The sequence below is a fragment of the Carlito syrichta genome, unplaced genomic scaffold (assembly GCF_000164805.1).
Source record: "Carlito syrichta isolate Samal-C Ts95f unplaced genomic scaffold, Tarsius_syrichta-2.0.1 Scaffold304687, whole genome shotgun sequence".
NCBI classification, from domain to species: domain Eukaryota; kingdom Metazoa; phylum Chordata; class Mammalia; order Primates; family Tarsiidae; genus Carlito; species Carlito syrichta.
The window spans coordinates 205510-219204 of record NW_007248783.1 but is presented as its reverse complement, the minus strand read 5'-3'; the positions used below and the strand labels follow the sequence as shown (position 1 = coordinate 219204).

General features: G+C 39.6%; 1 protein-coding gene across 4 annotated transcripts in view; it reads left to right on the top strand.

The window, feature by feature from the left end:
• The window catches only part of LIN9 (lin-9 DREAM MuvB core complex component), a 94646-nt gene that overhangs the window by 2126 nt on the left and 78825 nt on the right, over positions 1–13695 (top strand). For 2 of the 4 annotated variants that reach the window (XM_008060660.1, XM_008060658.1), the window contains exons 2-4: positions 5912–5944; positions 8406–8500; positions 9994–10098. In XM_008060660.1, coding sequence (XP_008058851.1) covers positions 8498–8500; positions 9994–10098 — 108 coding nt within the window. In that variant the 5' untranslated portion in view covers positions 5912–5944; positions 8406–8497. Of the gene's footprint in view, positions 1–3330; positions 3348–5911; positions 5945–8405; positions 8501–9993; positions 10099–13695 lie in introns of those variants that run through there. The other 2 variants (XM_021713708.1, XM_008060659.1) reach the window with 2 other exon arrangements.

The following is a 13695-nucleotide window of genomic DNA, read 5'->3' as shown; positions in this document are numbered from 1 at the left end:
GGAGGCCGAGGTGAGTGGATTGCCTGAGCCCACGGGTTCGAGACCTGCCTGGGCAATTTGAGGAGACCTCATCTCTACAATAAATCAAATAAAAAATTAGCCGGGCATAGTGGTGCACGCCTGTAGTTCCAGCTACTTGGAAGGCTGAGGCGGAAGGATCGCCGGAGCCCAGCAGGTCGAGGCTGCGGTGGCCGGGAGCAGCCACTGCACTTTAGTCTGGGCGACGGAGTGAGACTCCAACTCAAAAAAAAAAAGTGTTTATGTTTTAAATTTGATCTAAACCCGTGCCAGGTCCCAAAAGAACTTTCTCGGTGATGGGACTGTTCTCTTTTGGGATGTCCAGTGGGGTAGTTACTAGCTATATGTGGCTATAGAGCACTTCAAATGTGGCTAAAGTGACTGAGGAATTGAATTTTAAATTTTATTTAATTTTAATTAAATAGTTATGTATGGCTAGTGGCCACTGTGTTGTACAGGACACGGCTATAGAGCATCCATGAGTTTTATTGTTTCTTGTTTGTAGAATACAGTTGATTGTGATTTAGGATGCTCCTAAATAAGGGTGGGCCTACCATGCACAACTTTGTCATCTGAAAAAGTTTGTCATCATCCTTACTGTCTTTACCATAAAGATGTCTTAGAGGTCACAATCACTAGAGCTGTTATTTTGGTTACTGCGGACATTCTGTTGAAATGAGAGGTGATTTAAATGGCTTTCTTAAACTTATTAGTAATATTTTCTTTCATTATCATCAAAAATTTATTTAGAACTTACTCTGCTTCTTTGTAAGGACTTGGGATTTATACTAGGATTCAAATTGCATATACACTCAAACTATATAACCTAATCGTTTACGTTATTTTGTGACACCTCTAGTACATGCGTGTGTATTTGTGGGATATGTGTCTTGTTTAGCTAGACTTCAGCTTTGTTGAAAACAAGGACTTTCTTACCTGGTTTGCCACACAATGCCATAAATCAAGTATACATAAATACTTGTTTTTTATGGAATCGAATGTATAGTAACAGGCATTATTAATGAACCAGGAGCAGGGTTTTCAAAAGGAAAAGTGATTTCAGTTTGACACTGGAAATAGCAATATGGTTTTTGGCCACATTTAGTCAAGGGGCTAGCTAATATATTATCCAATAGCCAGTATAACATCAATAATAAAACTACCATTTATTGAATACTTACTATGAACCAGATGCTGTGCAAAGCATTTACGTATATTTGCTCATTTAATCCTCATTTCAATTCATGTAAGGACTCAATTTTATATACGAAGAAACCAAGGCTATCATTAGTTGAAATCATTCTTCTGACTCCTGTTCTTGATATTTCGCCTATTTCTCATCTCCTCTTAGATGCTTCAGAGGCCCCGGAAACTTCACAGGTACAAAATCCACCTCGTAATCCCAGCTCAGAATGTAGATACTTCCAGTGAGTGGTGCCTGTTTGAATGAATGGTTCCACTGTGCATTCAGCTGGCAGGGCAAGAGCCTAGAGATTATCTTTGGCACTTCCCTCTGTTTCATTTCCCATATTTAAACCTTTACTAAGTCTTGTAACTTTTACTTCTAAATGTCTATCAGTTCTGTCTACTTCTTACCATCATCCTAGCCCAAGCTAGGATCATTTCTTCTCCATACAAATGACTTCATCCTCCCATTCATTCAACCTCCTTCCCACAGACATTTAACTAGAGTGATCCTTTCAAAATGTATATACATCATCCTTCTGTTTAAAATCCTTTAATAGCTACAAGATCATTTGTGGTATGCCTGCTCCCTACCTCTCCAGCTTCATTTTGTACCACTCTTCCTTTCATTCTGTCCCTTTGGGTTAAATTGTCCTTCTGGGTTAAATTAGATCTTTTTCATTCCCCCTACTAACCAGTCTCCCTTTTTGCAGGGCCTTTGCACATGCTGTTCTCTTGACATGGAATACTCTTTCCTCCCTCATTTTCAGTTAACGTCTGTGTATCCTTTAGATTCCATATCATGCTTCAGAAAGCCATTTTCCATTCTCCATGACTAAATGTCTTCTTTAATTTTTTTTATTTTTTTATTTTTAAGTTGGAGTCTCACTGTTAGCCTGCTTAGGTGATCCCTCCGTCTCAGCCTTCCAAGTAGCTGGAACCACTTGCATGCGCCACCACACTCAGCTAATTTTTGTGTTTTATTGTAGAGATGAGGTCTCACTAAGTTGCCTGGACTGGTCTTGAACCCCTGGGTTCAGACAATCCTCTCCCCTCTGCCTCCCTAGATGGTGGGATGACAGGTGTGAACCACCCAGCCCTGTTCTTTAAATCTTTTCATACCACTATAATTTTCTAGTGGCAGCTGCTACAGTTGCAGTTTTACATTTGTTTATGTGATTATTTGGTTAGTAGCCCCATCAGAGCAGGTACTGTTTCTGTTTTTCTTCATGGTTACATTCCCAGTTCCATGGCTTAACCCTGTGACCTTTTTTCATACCACTCTTCCCTCACTGGTGCTAAGAGTTGCCTGGGTAAGTTTGCCTCCCCCTCAACACCCACTAAACTTATTTCTTAGGACTTTTAAACCTCCTGTTTCTTCTACCCACATTCATTGCTTTGATTTCCTGCTCTCTCATGATTAGTTCTTTTCAGATGTTACCTCCTCAGAGAAGCCCTCCCTAACTACTCTATGTAAAGTAACTCCCTCACACTGATATCACCCTGCTTATTTTCTGTATAGCAATTGCCACAAGCTGCAATTATTTTGTTTATTGTATGTCTCTTTCTGCTAGATTGAAGGTTCTCTGAGAGCCGAGGCTTTGTCTTGTTTCTTGGGGTAACCCTAGCCCCTGACAGTGCTTACAGCAAGCATTCAATAATTTTTTTTTTCCACATCAGTTGGCTAATGTGCCAGTGTTATAACATGGTTTGAGAGAGGTACATCTCACTTATGATCATGAAAATCCAATCATCATGCTTATGAACTACAAAAGGATAGACTATTTGTTGAATGAATGAATATACCTGGTTAGAGCAGGATTCTAACTTAATCAGGTTCACCTACCTAAAAACTCATGTTCTTAACCTAGATTTTTTGATTGCTCAAAACATAACCAACAGTAAACACTATATCAAAATTAGTAATAGCATACTAATGCATTGTTCTAAGCAGTTTTACATTTAATTCTCATTTTACAAATTGAAGAGACAACAGGATAGAGAGGTTAAGTAACTTGCTTAGAAAGTGGCAGAGCCAAGATTCAAACATAACTAGTCTCGCCTAGAACCTGTTCTCTTAACCACCCTCAAAAAGGAAAAAAAGGTAAAAGGTGTTAGATCAGAATCCTCAGGATATGGTTCCTGCCTTCATGGAGCAGAAATTGATATCCTGTGGCTTGTACCTCTTCCTTTAGATCTGCTGAAATACCACCTTTCAGAAAAGCTAATCACAACCATCTTATATACAGTCTTCTTCCTGCCCTCCACCCCGCCCTGCCTATTCCAGTTGTTCTGTTTTATTTTTTTCCATAGTTTTCATCACTGCCTGACGTGTGTGTGTTTGTTTTTCTCCCCTTACTATACTGTAAATTCCCTGAGAGTAGGGACTTTTGCTATTTTGCTTGCTGTTGTATTGCCATTGCCTAGAGCAGGGACTGGTATGCAGTCAGCACTCTATCCATATTCACTGAGTGGGTAAATGGTTACTGCTTTTTCTCAAATGAACTGTATCTCTCTTGGTATATGGATGCCTGCATTGTCTACTACTGCTGCTTCACAGTTGTGTTGTATTGCTTGAGACTTTTTAGCAAGATTTTGTGTCATTCTTCCCCCATCCCACCTCATGACTTTACTGCCTTAGGTCATTAAGCTTCAGTTGCCTGTTAACCGTTATTTCTTTACATCTAGGCAGAAGAGTAGGGTGACAGCAAAGATGACTTTAATGCTAGTAGGTGTCTGTTCTACAAGCTTCTCGTACTAACCTGTGGAGGAAAAGTCAGTTGAGGTTTAGGGATCTGAGATGCATATTGTTTAAGGATCTGAGGTGAACTGTTTCATAGCCACAACTGTCATAATATACCTGTTGCTTCTCATTTAGTGTCTGTTACCAATTTATATGAGTTGTAAATCATTGCTGCTTTTGTTAAACACCAAGGATTAATCTATTTTTTCTGATTTTTGTACCTAGTTCATGTTCATTTTTACTTCCTCTCCTTGAGATCATCCGTAATTATTGTTTTTCAGATGACTTGGACTTTCATGCAATACACATATCCAATTCTGATATTTTACTTACTTACTTTGTTGCCCAGGCAGGAGTGCAGTGGCACACTCACAGCCACCCCAGCATCGACCTGCCCTTCTGCCTCAGCCTTCCAAGCAGCTGGAACTACAGGCACGCACTACCATGCCCGGCTAATTTTTTGATATATTGTAGAGACAAGGTCTCAGCGAGTTGCCTGGTCTCAAACCCCTGGGCTCAGGCAATCCTCTCGTGTCAGCCTCCCAAAGTACTGGGATTACAGGCCTGGTGAGATTTTTTTTTTTTTCTTTTTGAGTTGGAATCTCACTCTGTCGCCCAGACTGGACTGCAGTGGCTGCTCCTGGCCACCGCAGCCTCGACCTGCTGGGCTCCGGTGATCCTTCCGCCTCAGCCTTCCAAGTAGCTGGAACTACAAGCATGCACTACCATTCCCGGCTGATTTTTTTTTTTTTTTAATTTATTGTAGAGATGAGGTCTTGCTGCCCAGGCGGGTCTCAAACCCACGGGCTCAGGCAATCCACTCACCTCAGCCTCCCAAAGGCACGGGATTACAGGCTGAGTCACTGAGCCCAGCTCCTGGTGAGATTTTTAATTTAATGCTCTCCCTCTCTCAAGAAATGTTTTTTCCTATTGATTCTCCTCCTTCCCCTACCCATAGTTCCTGTCCTTTATTCACACCAGAACCTGTTGCTCAGTGTTTTTCAAAGTGGGTTACCTGCAATAGAATCCCCTAAGTTATTATTTATATATTTATTTATTTTTTTGAGTTGGAGTCTCACTCTGTTGCCCAGACTGGAGTGCAGTGGCCGCTCCCGGCCACCACAGCCTCGACCTGCTGGGCTCCGGCGATCCTTCCGCCTCACCCTTCCAAGTAGCCGGAATTACAGGTGCACGCTACCACACCTGGCTAATTTTTTATTGTGGAGATGAGGTCTCGCTGCCCAGGTGGGTCTCGAATCCGCGGGCTCAGGCAATCCACTCACCTCAGCCTCCCAAAGGCGCGGGATTACAGGCTGAGCCACCGAGCCCGGCTAGTTATTATTTATTGATGATATAGATTCTGCGTGTATGATTAACTTCCTGGTTCTTCTAATATACACTAAAGTTTGTTTTATCTAGTGGACCCTTGCATCTTTATACTAGTCCCTCTTGGCTCTTCTCAATTCCCTTTTCTAGCTCAGATTTTTAAGTATTGCATATATCTGCATTCTAGACTTTTAGGGGACTTATTGCTGGCTATGACAGTCACTGAATCATTTCCATTGTCTGTTTTTTCCACTCCATCACCACTTCTAATCTTTGCCTCAGTAAATGTCATTACCCTTTCTCTTTTCCTCTAGCACCAGAGCACTTCCAGAAGAGGATCCAAAATTACTTCTGTCCCCACTCTTCTTATTTCTTCTCTTTCTTCATTTTTATCTCTTGGAATGGTTTCTAGTTCTTACAACTTCAAAATTCTAATATGTCTCTCTCCAGTTCTTCCTTACTCTATCTGAGTTCTAGTCTATAACCTGAATTATCTACTGATTATTTCTAATTGTATATCCTACCATCTCCTCAAACTCAGCATTGCTAAAACTAAATGGGTCACTTCTAGCCCCAAAGTTCTTTTTCTTTCTCTTTGATTATGAAATAATTGCTGATTTGTTTTATTTTTAATTGCAGGCTCTTCAGCAAAAGCCCTTGTCAGTTTAAAAGGTAAGAATTACAACATTTTTAGATATATATCATAAACTAGAATTTTAATTCATTAAATTAATTTGGATATAGTGTTTCTATTTGCCTTCTAAATTATGATTCATTATAACTTTTAAATATGGTTTTGGGGCTGGGTGTGGTGGCTCACACCTATAATCTCAACATTTTAGGAGGCTGAGGTGGGAGGATTAATTGAGCCCAAGAGTTCGACACCAGCCTGGGCAACATAGTGAGGCCTTGTCTCTACAAAAAAAGTTTTAAAAAAGATTAGTCAGGCATGGTGGCACATGACTGCAGTCCCCAGCTACTCGGGAGGCTGAGGTCGAAGGATTGCTTGAGCCCAGGAGTTTAAGGATGCAGTGAGCTGTGATTATGCCACTGCACTCCAGCTTGGGTAACAGAATGAGACCCTGATTAAAAAAAAAAAAAAAGGTATAGTTTTCACTGGTAACCTTAAATTAATATGCTTTTATAGAAGAATTGATCCTTAGCTGTTAATTATTAACACTTTTTTTCTAAAATTATGGATTAAAGAACTTTCTAAATACTGTACATTTCAGAAATATCTTATTTAGATTTAAAGCATTTATTAAGTAACTGCTGAGCTATATGTTTGCATAATAGTTTATTTTTAAGAATTTTGCCTTCGGCCAGGCGCCGTGCCTCATGCCTATAATCCTGGCACTTTGGGAGGCCAAGGTGAGAGTGTTGCCTGAACCCACGGGTTCAAGAAGAGCCTGGGCAACTTGGCGAGACCTAATCTCTACAATAAATCAAGAAAAATTAGCTGGGCGTGGTGACACATGCCTGTAGTTCCAGCTACTTGGAAGACCGAGGCAGAAGAATCGCCTGAGCCCAGCGGGTAGAGACTGTGGTGGCTGTGAGCAGTGTGCCACTACCCTCCAACCTGGGTGACCGAGTGAGACTCCAACTCAAAATAAATAGATAAATAAATAAATCACAATGCCAAAAAAAAAAAAAAAGAAAAGAAAAGAAGTTGCCTTCTAAGTAATAATGCAAGTTCCTTGAAATAAAATAATTATAGTACTTTTCCCTTTCTGAGAAAAAATTAGGCATGTTCTTTGGTCTTACAATTTCTTTTGACAGATACATCAAACCAGCCTTTTATTTTTATTTATTTATTTATTTTTTTGAATTGGAGTTTCACTCAGTCGCCCAGACTGGAGTACAGTGGCCGCTCCCGGCCACCGCAGCCTCGACCTGCTGGGCTCCGGCGATCCTTCCGCCTCAGCCTTCCAAGTAGCCGGAATTACAGGCATGTGCTACCACGCCCGGTTGATTTTTTTATTTATTGTAGAGACGAGGTCTCGCTGCCCAGGCGGGTCTCGAACCCGCGGGCTCAGGCAATCCACTCACCTCGGCCTCCCAAAGCACAGGATTACAGGCTGAGCCACTGAGCCCGGCCCAACCTTTTAAATATAGTCTATTTTTAAATTTTACCTCTTGATTAAGACTCTACTGGGTAAGTAAATTTGGAACCAAGCTAAATATTCTCAAAAGTTCATTAGTACTTGTAGTCTTTAAAGCTACTGTGTTGTGTTTTGGATTGGTGATTTACTAAATTAAATTCTTCTGGCTTGAGGAGACCACTTATCTTTCAGAATGCCCCAGTTTCTTTGCCTAGCAGGATCTACTCTATCCCACCACTTTTCTTTTATGCTTCTTAAAATATACATCTGAGAAAGCAATTATATTATTCTTTTTCTCCTAGCATTAAAACCTTTTTAAAAAAAGTATATCAGTAATATACATTTCTTATGGAAAAAATTAGAAAATGCTGATGAACCAGTAGAATAAAATAAAAATAACCATCTTGTATGTATTTATCTCAGTTTTCCATGTCTCTCTCTGTATAAACATATCCTTTTTATAAAAATTAAACTCACCCCCCTTTATTTTCGTAATATGTCTAATGAGTTACTTGATTGGATTTTTCCTGGTTATAGGCAAGTCTGAAGACATTTCTTTGAATTAAGTAAAACACCACACTAATTTCCTTTTTATATGTCAAGGGTTTCACATATTGAAGCAAAAACCAATTAGAAATATGCTCTAAATTCAGAGTTAGAAGAGGTTTTTTCCATTTTTTGTTGCCCTGCTTTCTATCAGAATTGTACCAAAGTTATACGATAGTTCTTGGCAAATTAGAATGGAAGAATTATTAAAAATCCAAAAAGAAATAAAAAAAAAAGAAGCTATGTGTTTCACTGTGGTAATTTAATACTTTCAAAATGCATTGCTTTTCCAGATTATTTAGGGAGTTTGACAGAAAAATACAGAAAAGATTTTTTTATTTGTAATAAACTGAATTTATTATAGTCAGTGTATTTTTGCATATTAGAAATAGTTCAGATATATTCCTGTATTAAAAAGGCAGTTTCATAGTATGAAATCTTTTGAACTAAACCAAAACTTTACTAGTATTAATTATTTATTACAGAAGGAAGCTTATCTAACACATGGAATGAAAAGTACAGTTCTTTACAGAAAACGCCTGTTTGGAAAGGCAGGAATACAGGTTCTGCTGTGGAAATGGTAAGGAATTAGTTTTTCTTACACTTTGGAATAAAAACATTAGTTTTTTTCCCAACCTCAAGCATTTGAGTCTTTGAATTTCATTAAAAACGATTTGATCTTGTTTAGGTAAATTATCTGTAGCTATTGACAGTCTGATCATCTTAACCATTTGTTCTGTAATTGTAGTTTCTTTAAATAGGAAAAGCAAAAACGAACAAACAAAAACTCTAACAACCCTAAATTATACATTTATCAGATAAGAAAAAAACTTGACATGGCTTTGGTCCCTGAAAAAAAGATTTATGAATAAGTTGCAAAAAGATATATAAATAAGTTGCAAGGTATTAAAATTGTATATAGCTAAACTTTTTTTTTGTAATTCTTGTGTAGGTCCAAGTTTAAGAGCATTTAGAGGTGAAAAATACAGATGAGAATATGACTGGCATGACTAGCAATTTTAGGGCCTCTCTATTGCTCCTGCACCACGGGGTAGCCAGGAGATTTTAAGGGTAAATCAGAAACTGTCTCAGAGCTTGGCTAGACAGCAGCAGTCCTAGTAGCCTGAACAACTGGGCTCAGTGAATGTGAGGACTTTCCCCACCATGTCCATTCCATCTCCTTCATTCCCTTCCTCCTTTTTGCCTATGGTCAGGGAAGGGAGGCAGGGTAGAAGAGACTTCCTGTGTAGAGACTCTGAGTGGGTTTAATTTCCAGGATCCGTAGACCCAAGTGGATGTTGCCTATATGTTGTTAGCCCTCTGCAGCCATCTCCCTTCTAAATAGGCATTAAGGTCTGTCTTGAGTGGGAGGAAGAAACTTTTTAAAAGGACATGTGAGTCTATTACGATGTTATTTCTGTTGTTTCTATTAATGAAACATATGAACCTAGTATGGACAGTAACATTTTTCGTATTACAAAACTTAAGTTTATGATGTACTTTTGGTACTTAAAATTTTTTTTTTTTTAGTTCTATAGGTAATTATCAGGTATCTGTCATACATATCTTGTGTTTTTAATTACAAATGGAAATTTGGTTAACAATTTTTGGCAGCAGATTTAGCATAATATGGTATACATTTAGGCTTAATTTTTCAGAGTGATTTAGTATTTTTATCCCAGCCCAGCCCTTTGCAACAGACATATGTCACACACCCTGCTGGTATTAACCCAAGCGCCAACATAATTTGAACTGGAATTTCCAGAATTTATTTTCCTATCTTCACTATCCAAGGCTGTCAGTGTACTAAGAAGACTTAGGTTCTAGTTTGACTTTATTTATCAACTAGGTGTTTCATTTATAGACAAATTGTATAAACATATATCTTACTTCTTTCTAAATCTAAGGTTATTTATATTTGGCTTTGTGTGCTTCGTGTTATCCTAACTTAGTGCTCCCATACTGCTGATAATCCAGAGTTAGCTCTTTTTTTCCCCAAGAATAGAGTTGTATTTTAGAACAAAAATGGGAAGTATTCAGCTTTTTCATTAAATAAAAAAATTTCTATCATAGCCTTTCAGAAATTCAAAACGAAGTCGACTCTTTTCTGACGAAGATGATAGACAAATAAATACAAGGTCACCTAAAAGAAACCAGAGGGTTGCAATGGTTCCACAGGTAATGTGTGTGCTAAAATGTTGTTTCATGTGAAAGGAAATAAGCAATTTCAACATAATAAAGCTTGCATTTATTAAATTACATTTTGAGTAACAAGTTCTTTTCTTTAAATCAGTACTGCTGCTCTGCTCCTATTTTAGTTACCTAGAAAGTGTCATTGTTTTGTTGATCAGCTTTACACCACAGTAGAAAGCCAGTTGTCAGTCCCACAAATGCACACTATTTTATGCATGGAGACAGCAGACGTGAACCAAATTAATTTGGCAATACGGAATCAGTTTGGAGTTTTGCACGGAAATAAGAGGGGAAAAAATGTTTTACTTTGTCTCCAAGTGAAGTATGTTGAAGACTTTGATTATCCAAAAGAAGAAAATATGTAGCATGGGCCGAGTTCGGTGGCTCAGCCTGTAATCCTAGCACTTTGGGAGACTGAGACGAATGGATTACCTGAACCTGTGGGTTTGAGACCAGCCCGGGCAACTTGATGATACCGCCTCTCTACAATTAAAAAAAAAAATTAACTGGGCGTGGTAGTGTGCGCCGGCTGCTTGGAAGGCTGAGGCAGAAGGATTGCTGGAGCCTATCAGGTTGACACTGGGGTGGCCGTGAGCATGCTACTGCATTCCAGCCTGGACGATAGAGTGAGACTCAAAAAAAAAAAAATGTAGCATGAAATCCTCTTTTTTTTGGCACTGAAAAATCATAGTGGACGTGTGCAAACCCAAGAAATGAAAATTGGATAAGGAAATACTAACTTTAAGAATAATGTGGGCAACGCCCTCAGGTCCCCTCCACTGTGGGAGTTTTTCTGTCCTCAATAAATCCTGCTTTCTAAAAAAAAAAAGAATAATGTCAGGCTGAGCTTGGTGGCTCAGCCTGTAATCCCAGCACTTTGGGAGGCCAAGATAAGTGGGTTGCCTGAGCCTGAGGGTTTGAGACCAGCCCCGGCAACTTGGCAAGGCCTTGTCTCTACAGTAAATCAAAAATTAGTCAGGCGTGGTAGCACACGCTTGTAGTTCCAGCTACTTGGAAGACTTAGTTGGAAGGATTGCCAGAGCCCAGCAGGTCGATGCTGGGGTGGCTGTGAGTGTGCCGCTGCACTCCAGCGTGGGCAACGAGTGAGACTCCAACTCAAAAAAAGAAAAAAGGAGTAATGTAATTTTCTCCTATCCATTTTATAACTTTTTTTTTTTTTGAGCAAGGTGGGGCAGTCTTACTCTCACTCTGTCCCTCATCAGACTGGAGTGTAGTAGCATGATTACTGCTTACCACAGACTTGATCTTCTGGACTCGGACAAACCTTCCATTTCAGTCTCATGAATAACTGGGACTGTAGGCATGCACCACCATGCCCAGCTAATTTTTGTATTTTTAGTAGAGACAAGGTCCTGTGTTGCCCAGGCTGATCCCGAATGCTTGCACTCAAGCAGTACTCCTGCCTCAGCCTTCCAAAGTGCTGGGATTACAGGCGTGGGAGCCACTACACCTGGCCCCAGTTTATAACTTCTGATATAGTCATTCCCTACTTCCCTTTTATTACTTTTCCAAAAGTCGCATAAAACAAGATTTTCCAGTGTAATGGATCATAGTAGAGGTGATTTTCTTAACCAAGGATATGGCATCAAATAAAAGCATGACTGCAATATGCCCTACCAAAAAAATACTCTTAATGCTTTATGATAATTTCAATCAGTAAAATATGTCCTTGTTCTGTAGAAGGAACAAAAATGTATCTTGAACTTAGGAGAAAAAAATTGTCAGGGGCAAGTGGACCACGCACCTAAAATACAACTTAACAATTTGATCATGGCCAGGACCAGTGGTTTATGCCTATAAACCCAGCTCTTTGGGAGACTGAGACAGAAGGATCCCTCAAACCCAGGAGTTCAAGACCAGCCTGGGCAACATAGTGAGACCTCATCTTTACAAAAAATAAAAAAGTTAGCCAGATGTGGTGGCACGTGTGCCTGTAGTCCCAGTTACTCAAGAGGCTGAGACAGAAGGATCTTTTTAGGCCAGGAGGTCGAGGCTGTAGTGAGCCAGAATCACACCACTGCACTGCAGCCTGGGCAACAAAGTGAAAAAACCAGGTGTGGTGACACACACATCTGTTGTCTCAGCTACTCAGAAGGCTGAGATAGGATTACTTGAGGTCAGAAGGTCAAGGCTGCAGTGAGCCAGGATCACACCACACAACTCCAGCCTAGGTGGCAGTGGTGCCCTGTCTCAAAAGATAAAATTTTAAAAAATTTTTTATCTTGTTAAAATGAAAACACAGTATGTATTTCTTGGCTAGGTTAGGTTGGATACCAGGTTGAGTGAATACTAGAAATAGCTAAATAAAAATTTTGTTAGCTTGACTTTGGAAGAGCTGTGTTAGAATAATCTGGATGACTCACAAACATACAGAAAACCGGTCTATATGAAACTGTCCTGTCCCAACTCTATCCATTTCCTTTCTTCTCAGGCACATCATTCCTTCTAGGATATTTTACAAAGTCCTTTTCTAGCAACTCAGAGCAATTCTGAGCAATACATGACAAATCTAACATAGGACAAGCATTATATGAGACTTCTTTAAATATGTGAAAAGTTTTTATATCCTGAGTTTTCTCTGTACTAGTCTTAACACCCCTAGTTCTTCATGTAATAAAGACTGAAAGATTTCATTCTACATTACACATTCCCTTGCCCTTCTCATCACACCCTCTATGTTAAAGAACACCACACTGAGTTGAAAAATTAGGAAAACTTTTATAGTTAGCTTTAATAATCGTTGTAAGCACTATTCACACATATTAATTTGATTATCTTCAACAACCCCCATGAGGTAGGTTACTATTCCCCGTTTTGCAGATGAGAAAGCACAGAAGTTAAGTATCTTGCTCAAGATCACAAAACTAGGAAGTGAAGGCTAATAATGGCAGGCAGCCTATCTCCAGAGTCCTATGTAAAAAAGACACACACACACCCATACACACACAACAACTTTATTGAGATATCCAATTTATCCATTAAAAATGTATTGGTTTTTAGGCCGGGCACGGTGGTTCAAGCCTGTAATCCCAGCAATGTGGGAGGCCGAGGTGAGAGGATTACCTGAGCCCACTCAGCCCAGCTGTTCAAGACTAGCCTGAGCAACTTGGCAACACCTATCTCTCCAATAAAAAAATTAGCCGGGCATGGTAGTGCGTGCCTGTAGTTTCGACTACTTGAAAGGCTGACACGGGTAGGATCGCCTGAGCCCAGTGGGTTGACACTGGGGTAGCCGTGAGTGTGCCACTGCACTCCAGCCTGGGCAATAGAGTGAGACTCCAACTCAAAAGAAAAAAAAGCATTTAATGGTTTTTAATATATGCAGTTGTGCAACCATTATCATAGTCAGCTTTAGAACATTTCTGTCACCCCAATAAGAAGTCAAGAAGAAATCTTGTACCCAGTAGCAATCACTCCCCATTTTTAATTTGTTGAATAAACGCTTAGAAGTATAATTGCTACAAAGAGTATTTAAGTGTAAAATTTTGCCTGAGCCCGCGAGTTCGAGACCCGCCTGGGCAGATGAGACCTCATCTCTACAATAAATCAAAAAAATTAGCC